The 18,698-nt window shown below is 47.0% G+C and overlaps 1 protein-coding gene across 1 annotated transcript in view; it reads right to left on the bottom strand.

The window, feature by feature from the left end:
• Tg (thyroglobulin) overlaps positions 1–18,698 on the bottom strand; it is a 179,404-nt gene that overhangs the window by 148,870 nt on the left and 11,836 nt on the right. Inside the window, exons 9-19 of the mRNA XM_057792131.1 lie at positions 15,107–16,204; positions 13,786–14,373; positions 12,566–12,805; positions 9,398–9,535; positions 8,953–9,030; positions 8,313–8,425; positions 5,699–5,801; positions 4,637–4,837; positions 3,154–3,363; positions 1,811–1,965; positions 1,442–1,598 (exon numbers count right to left, since the gene is read on the bottom strand). Coding sequence (XP_057648114.1) covers positions 1,442–1,598; positions 1,811–1,965; positions 3,154–3,363; positions 4,637–4,837; positions 5,699–5,801; positions 8,313–8,425; positions 8,953–9,030; positions 9,398–9,535; positions 12,566–12,805; positions 13,786–14,373; positions 15,107–16,204 — 3,081 coding nt within the window. The remainder of the gene's footprint in view (positions 1–1,441; positions 1,599–1,810; positions 1,966–3,153; positions 3,364–4,636; positions 4,838–5,698; positions 5,802–8,312; positions 8,426–8,952; positions 9,031–9,397; positions 9,536–12,565; positions 12,806–13,785; positions 14,374–15,106; positions 16,205–18,698) is intronic.

The raw sequence follows: 18,698 nt of genomic DNA, 5'->3' as shown, positions 1-18,698 counted from the left end.
GCCCATCTTGGCTTTTACCATGATCTGAGGTACACTGTTCAGATTCTCTGCCCCTCTTCTAAGCCCCAGTGTCTACATCTGCTTGACAGACCTAGGAATGCTTTTACCGGTGGGAGGTTCCCAAGGGACAGCGTATATGCAAGGGCCATCCACATGAAAGGCATGGCCTTCTGTTGGAAATGCGGCTTTTACTATCCTGCTAAGTTTAGAGAAGGCTATGACTTCCCAAGCAGAAAGCAGAGGAGTGCCATGAAAGATGCTGGGGCAGACCTCTATGTGCAGAAAACATTCATGCTAAACCTGTCCCTAGCTGTGACCTAAAGCCACAGTCATCATTGTCTTCACATTGAAGCTGGGGACAAACATCTTATGGTTTAACAATATCAGACACTCCCAAATCACCCAGGCTTTCTCAGGGGAAGGTCGATGGAAATCTCTTATTCATAATGGTAGGTAGATTCTTGCCACAGTGGCATCAGGAATCCAAGAGAATGATAGATCTGTAGCCTGCTTCCTGGAGTCTACCTCAGTCTTGTGTTTTTGACAGATTTGTGCTCATAATACAGAGGTCAAGTTGCAGCTACTCAGGTAACTGGGCGTTGGGCCACTGAATGACAGAGGAGAGACATGAGTTACCCCCTCCAGATGTGCAGATTATTCCCTAACCTACCAGCAAGCTCAGAGAAAACAGGGCACACACTCATGATAGCGCTCACACGATTCATCCTACCCTTTTCTATCCTTTCTTCTTAGGTCTTTGTGATCTCTCTACCCATCCCTAACATAACTGTCAGGCTTTAGGTGGGAGCAATATGTTGAGGTGTTTTCTCAGTGGACATGGGTGGTATGGAAGTTGTAAGCCAGTGAAGAGTCCCTCTCTCCACCCAATCTCCCCTACAATGTGTCTCACCCCTACATTGCAGTCTCTAGCCTCTCTATTGTTTATGATGCTATTTGTTCCTATTGACCAGAACTTTACTGACTTTTATATATTTTAAGTATATATGCTATTTGTGATTAACTCTTTGAGACTTTCATACAATGTAATTTGATCATACCACCCCAATTCTTTCCCCTAATTCTTCCCAGATCAGCCCGACACCCCCACCCACTTCCCAAATTCCATGTCTTCTGCTTTTCTAGTAATCTATTGATTACACAGTAATTATTATCTAGTAATTATCTAATAATCTATCCAGTTTGTGCTGCCAGGTTAGACAGTTCAGGAGCTTAAGAGCACTTGCTGTTCTTGCAGAGGACTGGAGTTAAAATCCCAGAATTCACATTGGGTGGCTCACAACTGCCTGTAACTCCAGTTCTAGGGAATCTAACTTTTATATGCTTTTAAACACACAACTAGCCGTTCCCAAGAGCTAGACACAACTCTTCCCAGCCATGAGGCTGCCTGGCTTCTTCAAGACAGCGGCCCAGGTGAACATACCAATGCTGTGCAAATCTGGAAGTGAGGCCATTGAGATGTCACCAAGCTGCAATTTCCACGTGACGTTCACTCCCAAACGCTCTGCAGTCAGACACCCCACCTGAACCGAGGAGCTGTCACAGACAGTGCTGGAAACCAGGGTTCCAAATGTCTTCACCTGCATGGAGAACAACCTCTTGTTTTAGGAACATAGAAGAAGCTGATGCTATCAAGCATGCATCAGGAATCTGAAGGAGCTTATGTTACGTCCTATAGTCTTCTATCACCCTGCTCCTGAAGTACTGAAAAGCCTCTTCCCCATGTGAGGCTCCCTGAGAGTTGATGCTGAATTCAGCCCAAGCCCTCACTGTGGGGAAGGCTGCCACATACCTGGATCTGGCAGAAGCCATGGCTTGTCAGCTCATCCAGTATGAAGACCTGGAAGGCCTGCAGCAAGCCGGAGTAGTCAGCACTGCACATCTTGCCTGGTGGGAGCAGGAGCTGGAAGTGTGCTTGGGTTTGCATGGTCTGCCACAGCTGAGGCCCTGCAGCCAAGCACAAGAGGTCAGTGGACAGAGGCGACAGGCCTGCAGGACTTGTTCCTGTGGATTTTCCTTTGTACAAAGAGTTCCTCCTCATTTAGCACAAGCACACAAGCATTCCTTTTTGCACGGATGTCTAAGATACCCATACATTCTGGCACACTGTTTTAGATCTGAGTCACTCAGCCTCCTCACAGCAAGCTCAGCCTCTAAATTGGGGTTCTTCATAGGGGTTATGACATTCTCCCTGGAAAAATCTCCCATACTGCTTTGCAAATAAACATCACCCACCATCCTGCTTGATCTGCAGGCTAGGGGTAGATGTTCTCTAACGCTGTTCAGTGTTCAATGAGGATTAACTTGGTCTTGATCTCAGCTGAGGCCACCCTGTTATATAATCAAGGGGACAGGCCACTTATTTGTCCAAACTACATCTTAAACTTTTTCTGGATGAGAACTCCCTACAACCCACGGTGCTTTGCGGCTAATCCCATCTTGAACACTCTGGCTGTCAGCTAGCGCCTGGCGATGGAGGTCAACCTCAGGGTATGGGTCTCCGTCTCAGATGCTTCTACCCCTACCTTAGGAGGGTCATGTGAGATGTTCCAGTTCAAACTGGTCTGCTGGAGCTACTGACACCCTGGCTTTGTCAAGGCAGGCTTGAGTGGAAACCCATGCTTCCACACTGTGGTATGTGTAGGTGGGTTCTCTGGGATAGTAAGAAACTGTACAAAGGAAGAGGTCTGTATCTACCCAAGACGCTGACGCTCAGCACAGTATTGGACCCCTGTCTTTCTAGGACTTCACCATAAAGGTCAAGATGGATATGGGGAGAGATTAGGGTTTGCTACAAGGTGAACAGGAAGATCAAAGTGCATCTCAAAGGTCCCTAACTCTGCAGCTGGAACATCTAACGCTGAACATCTATATCTAATCCAAGTAACCACAGGCAACCTAGAATAATGTTAATTCTCCCATAGAGCATTTGGCTCCAGAGAGCCACCCAGAAAACCTAATCCCAGGGGTGTGGGCTTATATGCTCCTAGAAGCAGTGCTTCCTGGGGCCAGCTCTCCAGACGTGGTGCCACCTGACGTACCATAAAAAGGCTGTGTGTGAGTGGGAGAGAGGTTCCTCAGCAATAGCCCTGAGAGGGAACAGAGTGTAAGACAAATGTCCCTACTGCTACTCACGCTGGCAGACTCGGGGTGGCGGTGGTGACACCCAGCGCTGACGCTCCAAGTCACAAATCAGTGGCCCTAGTGGGACTACACTCTGATGGCCCTGGCGACAGAGCAGCTGGCACCGCTGAATGGCAGACACTCCTGGGCCAGAGGCTGTCTCACAGAAGACTACTCCATTCATCACGTCTGACTCCGAGGATGGCAGTGGACACTGTGGACCTGGGAGCAGGTAGGGAGAAGAGTCATGGCTGCCTACCGGGCTGCAGCCTAGCTCCTGCCTACTTTTCTGTGTCCCTTGATTATTTCTCAGTCCCTTACTGGATGTGCCCTGCTCTGCCAGGGCCTGGGCCTTCCCCCTCCTTCTCTGGATAAACCCACCATCCCTCGATTTCACCGGACAGTCAAAGATGAATCTTATAACAGTATCTCCAACTACTTTATAAATCCAGTGAGCCACCACTCCATCCTCTTTACCTCAGGGCTCACAGCCCAGTTGCTGTTCTCCATGTTCCCCACTATAGCAATTTGGAGCTCAAGGGGTGGCACCTGCAGCCACTGACTCATAGGCATGCAGTGGAGCCAATGAGGTCTCTGCCCTCCCTATGTCTTCCTTGTCTGAACCTGTTCCCTTAGTGAGACAATAGTTCTTTGTGTGAGCTCTTCAACACTGTCCCCCTTCCCAATGTCCCTCCCAGTCCCCACTGCCCAAACTGGCCATGGGCTTTGAATGCCTTGTGTGCCTGTTGCCTCTGCCATTAGCTCTCCACACTCAGCTGTAAAATATTCCATGGGGCTCTGTAGCATGGGAGAACCAGGCCAAAGAAAAGGATAGAGGACAGGGTGGACTCCTCTTCACTTTAGTGTCCTGGCTCTGGGATCCTTCCAAAATTGCATCTACCAGACACAGTCATCCAGGCTTTGTGGCCTTAACCAGCACATTGTTTTGTTTCCTTGTTTTTGGGTTGGGTTTGGTTTTATTTTGAATTAGACACTGTCTTGCTATGTTTGTCACCTGAGCAGGTTCACAGGCATTGCCTTCATGGCAGGCTTTTAATGAGTATATTATAAAATTTAATAATACATCTCAGTATTCTTCTAGATACTCATGAGATATTTCTCTCAGTATTTGATATTCAAGTAACTTCCTGAATTACAAATAAAAACAAACAAGATGGCCTCTCGCTAGAAGTCAGAAATGTGAGTCCCCATGAGGTCCTGCAGTCGGGATGCTTCTTCTGACTGCAGACAGTAGGAAAAGCCAGGTCAGATTCCATTTAACTACCACAATAGATTTCAGAGGCACCAGGTTCTTTCCAATTTCAAGCCCAGGCTTGAATGAGCTTTGGAAGTGCCCACCAGTAACCATAGCACAGCAGCCAACTGTCTTGATATCCTGCCCATTCCTGTTCCAACAGCCCAGCATCTCCGAGACCCTGACCTAGCACAGCATGAGGCTCTCAGCCTACAGTCCCTCCGGCAGCTCAAGACTTACTCTCGCAGGCAGGCTGGGTGCCTACCACACGGGTCCCAGGCACTTCCTCTCCGTTGTCCAGGACGCACCAGCAACTGTCCTGGGCCAAGTCACACTGCACTGGAGAGAAGCCCCCGCCCCGCACCTCACACATTGGGGTGTAGCCAGGGCTAACTTTCTGGGTCAACGCTCCACTCTTGAGAGCATCACAGAGGCCGGGGCCTGTACAGAGGCAAGAGAAGGGAAACATGCTTTGATGTTTGCTCCCAACTTTGCCACATCATTCCCTGGCATTCCTACCACACCAGGTCAACAGCTTGTAGGGTTCCAGGGGTCTGGGCTCTGTCTCTCCCATTGCCTATCATGGAGGGGCTCAGAACCTCACAAAGGTTTTCAAAGATGAGCAACTGAAGAGAAGGGTGATAGGGTGCAGTATGGAGCCATGGGACAGTCTTGAGTCAGCAACCAGAGAGAGACCTGTGAAATCTTCCAGGAAACTGCTAGGGGTCTCTGAGAATCTGTTGGAGAGGAGTGGGGAGGGATGGATACCTTCTATGCAGCTGGATTACATTGGACACAAGTCGGGGAGAAAGAGCATGTCCTCTCTTTAAGTGCCGACCACAGTTTGTGACAAGCTCTCAAGCACAAGCGATGGCAGAGAGGAAGGCAAGAGGTCACATAGGAGTCTAACATGGGAACCCTGTGCTATTCCAAAAAGCCCCAGGTTGGCCTTGACAACATAAGCACACGACACAGAGCTGCAGGGCCAGGCAGAGCGTGCAGTACCTCGAGCTACATGACCAGTGGTCCCCAAAGTACCAGTGTCCCGGTAGGCAGGGACAGATGCTGGATAGTGATGCTGGCTAGTGCTGCTTGGTTACAGAGAGCACAGCCAGCTCCTAGACACACTGACTTTCCTGAGCTCTTTCAAGATGGGAAGAGTCCTGTCTTATAGATGAGAAAGTTAAGGGACATTTGGGTCAGGAGCTGTGTCACAGCTGTGGAGGTGGCAGAATTGGGAGTTTTTACCCAGTGCTCGCCTCAGAGGCTTTAGGACAACAAGGGGAAGAGACGGTTACTCACACTGAGCACTGCCATTTGTGTTTGGTGGCATCCGTTCCCCTGAGGCTGGGTCCACACACCAAGTTCCTGTGCTTGATGTCTGTTGCCTGGCATACTGTCCTGTCTGTGACAAAGTCATAGTCATTTCAGGATATGCAAGGTTTTGCAGGTCACTTATTGGTAAGAAAGTCTTATAAGAATGTCCTTTCCTAAACAACTGGTGACAGATTCTCCAGGCAAAGAAGGCTTGCCATAAAGGAATCACTGTCCCATTCAAACTTTAGAACCATGCTCTGAATTGCTGGCCACCAAGCAAGGACAAGTTGTACCATTTGATAGCATGGAAAACTGAGTCTTCTTAGGAGATGTGAGGCAATGGAGTGATGTCCCATAGCTAGAGAATAGCAGGGCTGCACATGACACACACTAACTCCACATGGTCTGGAACTAATTCCAGAGATGACTTTTAACCTAGAACCTCAAAGAAGCCCTAAGTGTCTGTAATTAGTAATACAGGTATGTTCCAAGGCAGTGACCCAACAAGCCCTACCTCCTGTTAGGGACCTTCAGACCGGACCTATCAGTGTGGCCTCCTACTTTCCTGGCCTAACCTGGGTCAACATGCTTCCCTGACCTGACACGTTAACTATCTAGGCCTTGGGTCTCAGTTTCCCCACCTAAAAGCCTGGAAGCTGGAGTAGATTGATCCTCTATGTCTCTCCTCTCTCATCTCTTCTCTCTCTCTCCTCCCCCCCTCTGTGATTGTATGTGTGTGTGTGTGTGTGTGTGTGTGTGTGTGTGGATATGCATGTATCAATTTTGTGTGCATGGAGGTCAAAGGACAACCTCAGCTGTTGCTCCTCAGGTGCCAGGAACCTAACATTATTTTGAGATTGTTTCTCATTGGTCTGGAATTCAGCATATAGGCTAGGCTAGTTAGCCAGGAACCCTAGGCATCTGTCTCTCTCTGTCTCCTCAGTACTGGGATTATAGGTAAGACACTATGATGTTCAGTTTTGGCTACATGGGTTTTAGGGATTTAGGCCCTCATGTGTGTAAGACAAGAACTTTAAAGACTAAGTCATCTCCTGGGGCCTGCTCCCAGAGCCTTTCATTCCAGGAACTGCTTCAGCAGTGAAGCCCCCATCCCATTTCTGCAATGCAAAGCCCTGAGCACAGAGACATAACCTGGCAAAAAAAAAAAAAAAAAAAAAAAAAAAAAAAAAAAGCATCCAGCCTTAAGTGTGCTGAACATTGCATTTATTGACGGTTGTTCATTGGTTTTATATTCTGATGTGACCACTCTGCAGACAGTAGTCACCCCCATTTACCCAGCAACTGCAGGAGGCTCACAAACACCTTCCTTTCAGGTGAGTCACAGAATCCACAAACACTCAGAAAGGTGGGGACTCTGCTGCCCCCATCATTCTACACCAAAAAGGGAGATCAGATGGCATGCCTCTGGCCAGCCATCTGGTCAATGGCCAGGTAAGATTCAAACTCAAGCAAAGTTCTAAGGAAAGTTTATGGGAGAATGTTAAAATTGTGAATACTGGTCCTGATTCATTAAGATCCAAATGGAGTCCAGCTGTCAGTTAGCTACCAGTCCTGGGAGGTGAAGGGAATCCGGGAATGCAGATAGCAGTTTGGGAAGTAAGGGTCTTGGTTGTTGTTTACCGGCATCATGAATGGCAAGAGCCCACACAATCAGCTTCGGAAGCTGCAGTCATCACATTTTGTTTCTCAGGAGAACAGCCATGCTGGGGACATTGGGCAGGCTTATCTCCAGGGGAGGTTATTTGTTAGCCAAGCTAAAAGACTAAATCACATTGGCAACTTTCCCTACAAATCAATTAATACGTAGACAATGTCCATGGAATGTCACAATAACAATAACCATGACATTGCTCTACATTTCATGACCCCTAAAAGTCTTATATTCCCGATTTCATAGGATTTTCACAAAATCCTGGGAACTAAGTGGAGCCAGCAATGAGGTCACCCATCCTGGGTAGGGACACAGGACAAGCATGGGGGTGTGAACTGTTTGGTAGGTATGTGGTTAGATCCTAAACACGAATTCTTTCCCTAGAGGCTTTTATGTTAGTGTTTCAATGTGAGTTACAGCTACCAACAGAGAAGCTAGGAGTAACAAGGAATAATGTCTTCCTCTAAGGCTGGGAACCTAAGGGCCAAGTACACTGACCTGAACAAGGTGTCTTCAGAAAACATATGACAACAACTATATGTAGTATATATACTTAATATATATCATGTAGTATTAAATAGTATACTATATATTATTTTACATAATAATGTATATGCATATAATCAGTCTTTAAAGACTTTTGGTGAAGGATTTGTCTTGGAGTCTCAAGATAATCTAAGAACTAGATAAGACAAGAATGTGGCCCAGGCCTATAATTAAAACAAAGCAAAACTGGACACAGAGAAGGCAAGCAACCAATCCAAGGACACACAGCCAGGTCTAGAAGGACCAGGACACCTGTATTCCCTGTGAGTTTTATACTAATGAAAATGAACTAAAAATCTAGAAAATGCACTTTTAGTCAGAGGAGGCCAGTGTCAGTGAACCTTCCTTGCTTGGCTTTTTCCTGAGTCCACAGAAACTTACCTGTAGGCAGGTGGGGGTGAACAGATCTCCTGGACCTGGGTTTCCTTGGGGTCCAGCCTGCTTCCATGCAGAAAGCAGCCCATTGGCTCGGGATAGCTCACAGCTTGTGGGGCCTGTGGGAGAGAGAGGCTGTGAACAAAGGGCTATAGAGCTAAGGGGGGTGGGTATCACCAGATAACCCCAGACGTCAGACCAGTAGATGTGTGTTCCACAAAGCTAGAAGCTCAGAAAAGGCAGGCTGAAGTTCAGGGGCAGAGACACATGTGGGGTATATTGGTGGCTTTGAGGGGTCAAGTGGGCTATTGATACCTCAGGGGGGACCCTCAGTGGGCTGCAGAAATACATGTGAGGCAGTGATATAACCACAGTAGTTGGAGCTGCCCAGGAGCTAAGGCCCAGGGACCAAAGTCAAACCCTGTCACCATTCTTTGATCTTCCTGGTACACCCCCAATGAGAGAACAAACAAGGATGACCCAAAGTCAAAAAGAGCCCCAGACCTGGGGACATAGAAAAATGTGTCAGAGACAGCTCTGCAGGGCTCGACCCTAAAGTCCTGCTCAGTTGTATGATCAAGCTGGCTCCAGCAGCATAGAAGCCATTCTAGAGGCCAGATTAAAGAATCTCATGGGCTTTACTTACACTGGGGCATCTGTGAGGCACGTGTAGTCAGTGAGGCTGGGATGAACTCTCCCCGCCCATCCACACACCAGCACTGCCCTGGGAAAAAAAAGCCATAGCCCATAAGCTCCAGAAGTATGCTGGGAACTCTCCCAAGTGCCCAGTGAGGAACTTCTCTCTTTTGCTTTCATAGCAACACCAGCAAAGTAGCCTGTCTGGCCTAGGTTCCCCTCCTGACACTGTCCACAGTCACAAGACTTAGCATCCAACACTCCCAGCCAATGAGCATTTCAACCCCACACTGACTGGAGGTCCCTGCTTCCCTTACACCTGGGAGACAGCTGGTAGTGGAGAAGCTAAGGGTTTTTCCTAGTTGCTAAAGAGGGGCCAATAATCTGGACCACTTGCCTCCCACTGTGAGGCTCTTTCCTCTAAATATTCACTTGTCCACTTTAAGACTCCTTACCGGTCCCAGCATGGCACTGCACAGGCTCCCAGCCTCCAAGACTATCACACTGTGGTACATAGGGCCTGGACCACAGAAGACTGGCAGCTCCATCGGATTCCCTCTGGGAAGCACGGAGACGCTGGTAGAAATTCAATGCTAGAGACGCAGAAAGAAAAACACAGAATATGACAGCTGCTTTGCGGGCTCTGTCCTGAGATAAACCACACGCACCCCTGAACACACCCTTGCAAACATATAAGTCAGCCTTCTTACAACCTGAGGAACATTTAACCAGAAATTTCACTTAGATTTTTGGACAGCCAGTAGACACTGTGCAGATCACCCTATGAAAATAAGCCCCAGACTGCATTGGGAGGACTCTCTACAGATCTGTGTGGTAATCTCAGAGAGTGGTGAAGCTGGTGGGTGGCTTTGTATCCATGGCATGCAATTGACTCTAGAGAAGAGTCATGGGTATAGTAAGATTTTTCTTTGGGCTGCCAGCTCACAAAACAAAACAAACAACCAAAAAAAAAAAAAAAACAATCCAGAGAGTCTTTTTATTAATTATGAAATCTTGGCCTATAGCTTAGGGCTTGTTCCTAACTAGCTCTTATAACTGAAATGAACCCATTTATATTAATCTATGTTCTATCATGTGGTGTTACCTCTCTTCCAGCTTGTGCTTCCTCTTTTCTCTCCATGTCCCTGCCTCCTCCCCAGATTCCTCCTCTTACTTCTCTCTTCCCTGAAGTTCCAACTACCTTCCTGCCTAGGTATTGGCCATTCAGCTTTTCATTATACCAATCATACAATACACCTTCACACAGTGTACAAATATCTCACAACATATGGGCATCCAAAGGTATGTTGTATACCAGGTGTGTGCCAACATTTTGGCATGGAGATGACATTGTCATCTACAAAGTTCGGTCTCAAGAACCACAAAGTTGAGTTACAAGGACAAAATCACATATGTGTCCCATAGTACTCCGAGTAAGCTTAAGGTTTAGTTATCCTGAGACACATGTAGCCCACAAAGATGCATGTTGCACACGCCTAGAAAGAATTAGCTGAACCATTTCCATGGGCCTATAAGATATAAGCATATCATCTGACCAGTGGCAAAACTGAGATAGACAGATAACTACTTAAACACAACATTACATGGAAGGAAGGGTGTGACCACATGTGTTTGACATACATGTGGTATGTCAACCACAGCTCTCCTTCCCCTGCATGGCTTCTCTGCTCAGCACTCACTGCCATGCAACACATTAAACATGTACTGATTGAGTTTGTGTATGGGTTCCTCTTTAGAATCCTTGGTACAGAGATCCGTGTTTCTTTTACACAAAGAACAGAACCTGGCTCAGAATGTACACCCAAGAGACAACTGAACTAGGCATGATGTAATCCTAGCTACTCAGGAAGCAGAGGCAAGAGGATCTCAAGTTGGAGACCAGCCAGAGCTACAGGGTCAAGGCTAGCCTGGGAAACTTAAGGAGATGCTGTCTCAATTTTTTTTTTTTATTTTAGAAAAGAACTGGGAGTGTGGCTCAGTTGAAGACTAATTGCCTAACACATATAAGGCCCTAGCATATATAAGACTAGCAAAAGTGGAACAAATGAAGGAAAGAAAGGGAAGGAATGGCGAGGGGGGAGATTGAAGTAAATACTGCCATGTATGTGTGCATGAAAAAAGGGCAAAGAGAAGTATGTAATGGCTGGAGCTCATGGCCCCTGGCCTGGATCTCCTACATCTTCACCCTAGGTTCTTGCCACCCTTTACAGAGCTGTGTTTCTCTCCCATCCTTTTTCCCTGTCTGGCCTCTACCCATTTTACAAATGTCACCCTGCCACACAGTGACACATTATGGTATCAGCAGCTCCTCTGCCTTCTGTGCTGATCAAAGTGACCCAAGCTACAGGGCTGCCAGAACCACCTCTCCCCACAGTGCATCAGAGTCCATCTGGGCACAGGATTTGAAATAACTGCTTTCCTTTGAAAAGCAGACACCCCCAGGTTTCTGAGGAAATGAGGAAGGTGGACTCTGGGCAGAGAAAAAAAAAGCATCAAGGTGAGTGATGAGTGGGCCATGGGTGTAGAGGAAGGTGAGCAAGGCTTGGTGCTTGGAACAGTTGTCTGGTGGGGAGAGGGGAGGAGGCAGCAAACAGACTGATCTGTGAGATCCTTCTCCAGGGTTAGAACAAAGACACCACTCCCAAGCCAGCATTAGGTGTCATGAGAGCAAGACAGGGAGACTCCAGCTTATTGCAGGGTATTCTCTCTAATTTATGTCACATAAAATGTTGTCCAGAAGGTGGACAGCCCAGAACCCCGTTGAGAAAGGAGAGGAATTCAGACAAGGCTCAAGGACAGATGGAGCTCAGGTTCTGGTGGTGTGGTGTCAGTGGAAACTCAGTGAGGTCAGAGCCTCTCACCAGAGCAGGCTGTAGGCAGAGGAAGGACCCTGGCTCTCAGATGGACCAAGTCTCAGCACTGACTCCAACTGCTCCATGTTCAGCTGGGCAGAGCACAGGACGCTAACTGCATGGGCTAGACTGCTAGCCTTCCTGGTCCAGCTATTGTAGTTACCAGACGGCTGAACCCAGGCAAGTGACTAAATCAGAACTCAGCTTCTTTGTGTAAAGAATTGCAGGTAATTTTATATATTTGTTCTGAAATATTAACAGAATTAACACAATGACCCAATCATGTACTTTTCATTCAAATGCCTGGTCATGGGCTAAACTTAAGCACTGTGTGGCTGTTGCTAGGTCAGAGGACTGTGTTCCTCAGTTATATTCAGAGATGACACAGCCTTTGGCACCTGCTCTCAGCAATGGATCCTCGGTAAAGAGGGTCATATCCTTTCTCCTCCCCTTAGCCTTGGAGATGAAAGGCAACTTTAAGACAGGCCAAGGGTTGAGAGCACACAGAGCCTTTTAACAACAGAACTGTGGTTTTATGAGAGCTTCAGGTAGCATCTGAAGTACACAATGGAAAGCTCTATAAGGACTCTGCTGAAGGATCATGGATCCTTTAGGAAAAGCTTTGCCTAGGGACACAGAACTACTCTGCCTTCCAGGAGCCTGGCAGTCCAAGTCAAGTCCAGGAGAGTCAGATGCAAGCTCTTGCTTCCCCCAAAGAAATGGAGTGAGAACCGTCAACCCAACACTCACTGGTCTGAGCAGCCAAACGAATGGCGTATTCACCCCCACGTAGAAACTTCTCAGAGAAAGCCTCCCGGGATGGGTAGAGAGGAGGAAGGCCAAGCTCTTCACTGGTCAGCTGGATTCCCTTGGCTACTAAAAAACTCTCTCCCAGAGGAAATGAAGAACCATTGGAGGCGGAGACAATCTCTTCTGTTTCCTTAATGAACTTCAGGGCACGAAGTTTTATTTCCTCACAGGGACCAGGACCTAGGGCAACGAAAAGAATCACAGGTAGATTTAGTCACCAAGCCCAGCTCCCTTTGCTTTGTCTCCTCAGCCTCATTCGCTCAGCATTCATTGAGGAACCTGAAGGAGATTAGGGATACATTGCTCACACCATGCCAGGCTTGTGCTAAGTACATTTGCAGGATCTGATTGAATCTGGGTACTAGTCGAAGAAGATGCTTGCTCCCAGGCATCCAAGTTTCATTTCTGTTGCTCTACTGTCCTCACCAAAGAACAGTATAGGGAAGAAAGGATTTATTTGGCTCACAATTCTGGCCGCATCTCATCACTGAGGGAAACTGAAACAGAAACTCAACAGGAACATGAAGGTAGTCCTGATATTTCATGCAGCATTACCTCTGACCAAAGAACTTCTTTCAAAGCCAAAGAAGTGCAACAGGAGCCATGGAGAGTTTTACTTGGTTCCTGGCAAGTAACCTATGCTTAGCTAGCTTTTTAAATATAGTTTAGTACCATCTACCTAAGGAATAGTATTGCCTATAATGGGCTAGGCCCTTCTAGATCAATTAACAATCAAGAAAATACCCCAAAGCCATGTCCATCGGCCAATATGAACTATGAACTTCCTCAATTGAGATTTTCTTCCCATATATTTCCAGGTGGTGCCAAATTGACAATTAACCTGGATACCATAATATAGATGAGAAACTGAGGCCTGCAAAAATCATATAACTTGAGCAAGTTCCTCACTGAACTGTTGATTCAGAATTGCCAGAGAATCTCATCCAATGAACATTGATCTATCTGGACCACCTAGATGGACAGCTATCAAAGGTGGGTAGATGGCTGCTTGTGTGTATAGATATACAGACTGGAGAGTATAAGTAGACATATAAGTGCTGCCACAGTTGCCAGAAATGACCCGCTCCTACAGAGGCTTTCCTACCAGAAAGTCTTTTCAAAGAAAATATGAAATTGGCTCTCTACATGAGTTAACTCACATGTTGGGCTCTTGCCTGGCCCATTCCGAGTCCCATCCAGTTCCTGACCAATCTCATCCACACACCAGCAGCTCCTGAGGTTGAGGTGTGCCAAAGGCATGCTGAAGTCTGTGTAGGGCCCTGGGTAGTGGCTGAGCTGGCCATTTAGGATCTGCCAAAAGATGTATGGATCCAGGAGAACGTTCTCCCCGGGCTGAGTCGGAACTCCCTCCAGCACCAACTGTGGGACATCTTGAAGGGAAGGGTACTGTGCCAGCACTGGGAAGATGCTTTGCTGGCCAGCCTCATAGAGACTTTGAAGAAAGAGACTGAAGTTTCTGGAAGTTGCTCCTGTAGAGCTCACGATCTTCATCAGTGTTGTGGCTGGGGTCATTTCCTGACCACCACTGTTCCGTGTGTTCCATCGTTCATACCACTCAAAGATCTGTTCAGGGGGTCCGTCGCACTGCACACGCCTCCACTGCCCACTGGCACTGCACTGAGGGATATAAACACTGGACGGGGAAAACAGCATACTGAAGTTGGAGAGCAGGACCTGCGCTGCTTCAAGGAAAGCTCGTTCGGCTTGTAACTGGCAGACACTGGGACCTGGAGAAGAATGATATGGGTAGATATTTAATAAATCGAACAAACCAGAGGGATCAAGGTGACTTCTTAATGGTAAGTCGCAGAAACCACAATTGTCCTAAGTTTATGAGTAACATCTAACCTGGGGGCTAGCCCACCTACTGATCTGATGGGAGCCACAGAAATGTATATGGCACATCCTGTCGTATGGGGTTTATGTGTTTATGTGTGTATGTGTTTAAGCACATTTGTGAATATTGTAGGTCAAGGGCTGATGTCAGGTGTCTTCCCCAATCACTCTCTGTCTTACTTTTGTATACGCGATCTCTCACTGAACCTGAAGCTTTCTGATTTAGATAGACTGGCTGGCCAGTGAGCTCCAGTCCTGGGTCCACTTACTCCCACCTCCCCCCTGCCCACAGCACTGGGGTTACAAATGTGCATTGCTCAGCATGATTTTAAGTGAATGCAAACTCAGACCCATATGCCTGTGCAGCAAGCACTTTATGGTTGAGCCGTCTTCCCAGCTCATGTATGTGCACTTTCTTAATAACAAGCAAAAATCTCTATGAGCTCATTAGAATAACTAATATCGTCCAGGTCTCTATGGATAATGCTTAGCTAAATAGACTAATTAGTCTATTGACTGAAGATTACTCCTTAGTCATGAGCAAACTCAGTTTCTGACAATGTATTAGGTTCTGGTCTAAATAGATACTCAAGAATTTGTTAATTAAATATCCAACAGACTTACATTGCTTGGGTTCACCAATTGTACTTTGAGTACCAGGGATTGCCTGACCTTCAGCATTGACACAGTAACATTCTGAGTTGAAGCACTGGACAGGCAGGAAATAGCCCTCACTCGTACATGAAGGGACAAAGAAGCTGGAGCCAGCTGGCTGACTGCTTGCAAGGCTTTGCAGCTGAGCTCGTTGCTTCTCACACTTGGTGGGGCACCTGGGGCGTCCACCTCTGACTCTTGAGCCATCGAGTTCTTTGCCTCGGGAATCCACGCACCAGCATTCTCCAGCATAGCACTGGATATCCTCATAGCTTCCTCCGGCAGTGCATGATGGGACAAAGAGCCTTCCAGGCATCTGTCTGCAAGTCTGAGCACTGAAGGCCATTTCCATCACATCTCCTAAGTCCCTCGCTGCATCTTCAGGCACAGAAACAGCACGTTGCAAGAAGATAAGGAATTCTGGAAGTTCCAGGAGAGAAGCAAGGAATTTTAAGGCATTTTGGTTATCTTGTAGGTTGACTTTGAAGCCAAAGGTACCCACAACTGGTTTATTCATAGCAACTGTCTTGTCAGAAACACGGAGAGTATCTGGGTTAGAATTAGAGTCCAATCCCACAGGGGGTAGTTTGGCTAGATCAGTTGCTCGGTTTCCAACTTGGAAGCCTGGGAGACCAAGCTGCTGGAAAAACTGACTGAAGTTAAACGTGCCTCTTGTACCAAGGGCTCCTGACAAGTTAAACTGGGCAGCATTCACCAAAAATGTCCCTCCGAAGAGGTTTTGCTGGAGCCGCTTAGGGTTGGTGGTGAACTGGAGGGCGAGTCCAGCCAGCTCTCGGGAGGGGAAAATTGCTCTGATGGCTTCTCTAAGTAGACTTCCTGATGCAGAAAGCTGTTGGTACTGCCCCACAGCCACGGAGTGGAGAAGCCCAGAGTCAACAAAGAGTTCCTTGATTGTAGGCGGGCAGGATGCAGCCAATGTGGTACCACTGTCAGGAATCTGCCTGTCCTCAGAAGACAACAGGTTCTGCTGGCTGATGTAGCCTGTGGTTCCAAAGTAGAGCCTAGACAAAGCTTGCTGCCTTTCTGAGGCACAAGACTGATCTTCAGCTAAGTGAAACAATGAAGAACATAGTTATCAGAGCAAGCCGTCCCAAGAACCCTCCATCCACCGTGCCCCCATGCCTCTGCTGATAAGATACCAGAAGCTCATACTGCCTTGCGGACCATTTTCTTTTCAGTATCCACTTATGTCTTCCCTTCTCCCTCGAGTGACCTCCATAAGGCTAATTTTCAGCATGACTATTCCTGTCTTCATAACCACTCAGACACCTCTCAACAGACTGATGGTTTTCTACAGCAAATCTATGAGATGCCAGCCATTTTCTGAAAACCTGGCTACACTTGCATTGGTCTGAATAACGTCCCCTGAAAACATTTTTTTGTCTACATGGGGTCCCTGACTGTGAATTGAAAGCACTTTTCATATAGTCATCTAGACTAGGGTAGGCTAGGAATCCAATGACTGTTGTGCCTATAAGAAGAGATATGGGAAAGAGGCCATGTGAGGGTCGAGATCCACAGACTGGAGTGATAGATGCAGCCATGAAGCCAAGGAGCACCAGAAATCATCAATTATCTGATTCTCATGGGATATGGATAGCCCTGCCCACACCTTGACTTCTGAGTTCCAGTGTGAAAACTCCGAGAGGACAGATTTCTGCTGCTCAAGGCACCCACTTCATCGCTATTGATTCTGGCAGACTTAGGAGCCCCGCTTGCTAACAAAGTCCTATTTGTGCTGCTAAGCTGCTGCTTCCCAGCTTTCTCTCGCTGGAATTCTCAATGGACTTTTAATGCCTCACCATACGCTCTTTCCGAGACTCTAATTCCTCCTGGGTGTGGCCTTCTCCAGTTTATAGTCTCTTTCAGAATGAGACCTCTACAAGCAATGCCAGCAGTGCTTCATAGAAGTACCTTGTTGTACTGTGATATGTAATATTAAAAACACAGCATATTTCATTATCGTCATATTTTCTATATTGTAATACTGAAATGCTAACTGAAAAAGCACACTTAGTGCACACAGCCATTGGGTTTTTGGATCTTTCTGTGAAATTACTAGTAAAGAGGTGATTGACTCAGTCAATCCTGTGCATAGCCAGGACAGTCTGCGAAAGTGCCCGTGGAAGGGACAAACAGAACTCAGACGGCATCTGGCTCTGCTCACAGAGGAGGACATAAGCAAGTTCCATTCTCCTCCATAAATCCACGGATCTCAGGGAACCTTTTAAACCATCACCCCACTCTCAACTTGCAGAAGTAATTCTTTCCTTGTGATTCACTCAGATGCCAAGAAGGAAGGCGGCCAATTTCCCATCGTAACTAGGCAACAAAAAAAGAACTGGAACATGTAGCTCATGTAAGGGTGTGTGTGTATGTGTGTGTGTGTGTGTGTGTATGCACATGTGCATGCATGTGTATATATGCGTGTGTGCATGCATGCATGCTGGCAACCTACAAAACTGAGCAAATCCCTCGGTGTCCTGTAACTGATGTCACAGGATACTTGGAGGAAGTGTGTGCCTGGCTTCACTTCCCCTTCTATACTGAGAGCTCAACCCCTCCATACATTGGTTAAGTACTGCTACTAAAGACAGTGAGAAAGAGTGAAAGTCCAAGACCCACCGATGCATTCAACATAGTTCCTGCTTTAACTTGGAAAGCTATGGTTCTTCATTTTCACCCAATGACTGGAGGGCCCAATATTTTCTAGGTTTTCATGCAACTGGATGATGGTAATAAATAATTCCAAGGCGAGGCTTTAAACATTTCTCTTTTGTTGTTGTTTTTGTTTTTCAAGGCAGGGTTTCTCTGTGCAGCTTTGGAGCCTGTCCTGGAACTTGCTCTGTAGACCGGGCTGGCTTCAAACTCACAGAGATCTGCCTGCCTCTGCTTCCCGAGTGCTGAGATAAAAGGTGTGTGTCACCACCACCTGGCCTAAACATTTGTTTTATGACATCTGCACACTCACCAAACAATACAAAAAATGTCTAAAGTGTCAAAGGAAGAAGTTCAAGGACTTGATGGGACTTGTTGAATTAACATTAATATCTAAGTAGAAGCCATAAGTCTTGAGTTCTTTCTTCACTGATTCACGGCTTAACCCCCCCTTGGAAGGCCTTGTGATCCCCTCCCCCATAGTCACACCATTCCCATCCTTGAGGCCTTACTGAGATGCCCCACGAGACAGTGCTAAGGTTTGCACCTGCCCGCCTTCTGCCTTAATACACTGGGTAGAATAACGTCCCTTCAAGATGCATCTTTCCTCTCAGAACCACAGAATGTGCTACTTTAGCGGAAATGTCACTGCAAGTGTCTTTGCCTGAGATGAGGGTGGCCTCTGCCAGAGCTGGGAGTCAAGAGAGGCTTCTAACGGAGCCTGCAGAAGAGTAGACTCCTGTCCCACCTACATTTCAAACTTCTAGCCTCCAGACCTGCAAGCTACTGAGTGAGATGTGATTGTTGTAAGGGACTTACAGTTTGTGTTACTTTGTGACAAGAGCCTTAAGAAGTTCTGACCTCACCTCTATCTTTCCTAAGG

This window comes from Chionomys nivalis, chromosome 17 (genome assembly GCF_950005125.1).
Source record: "Chionomys nivalis chromosome 17, mChiNiv1.1, whole genome shotgun sequence".
Taxonomy (NCBI): domain Eukaryota; kingdom Metazoa; phylum Chordata; class Mammalia; order Rodentia; family Cricetidae; genus Chionomys; species Chionomys nivalis.
The sequence above is the reverse complement of the archived record's forward strand: the minus strand, read 5'-3'. Positions and strand labels throughout refer to the sequence as shown.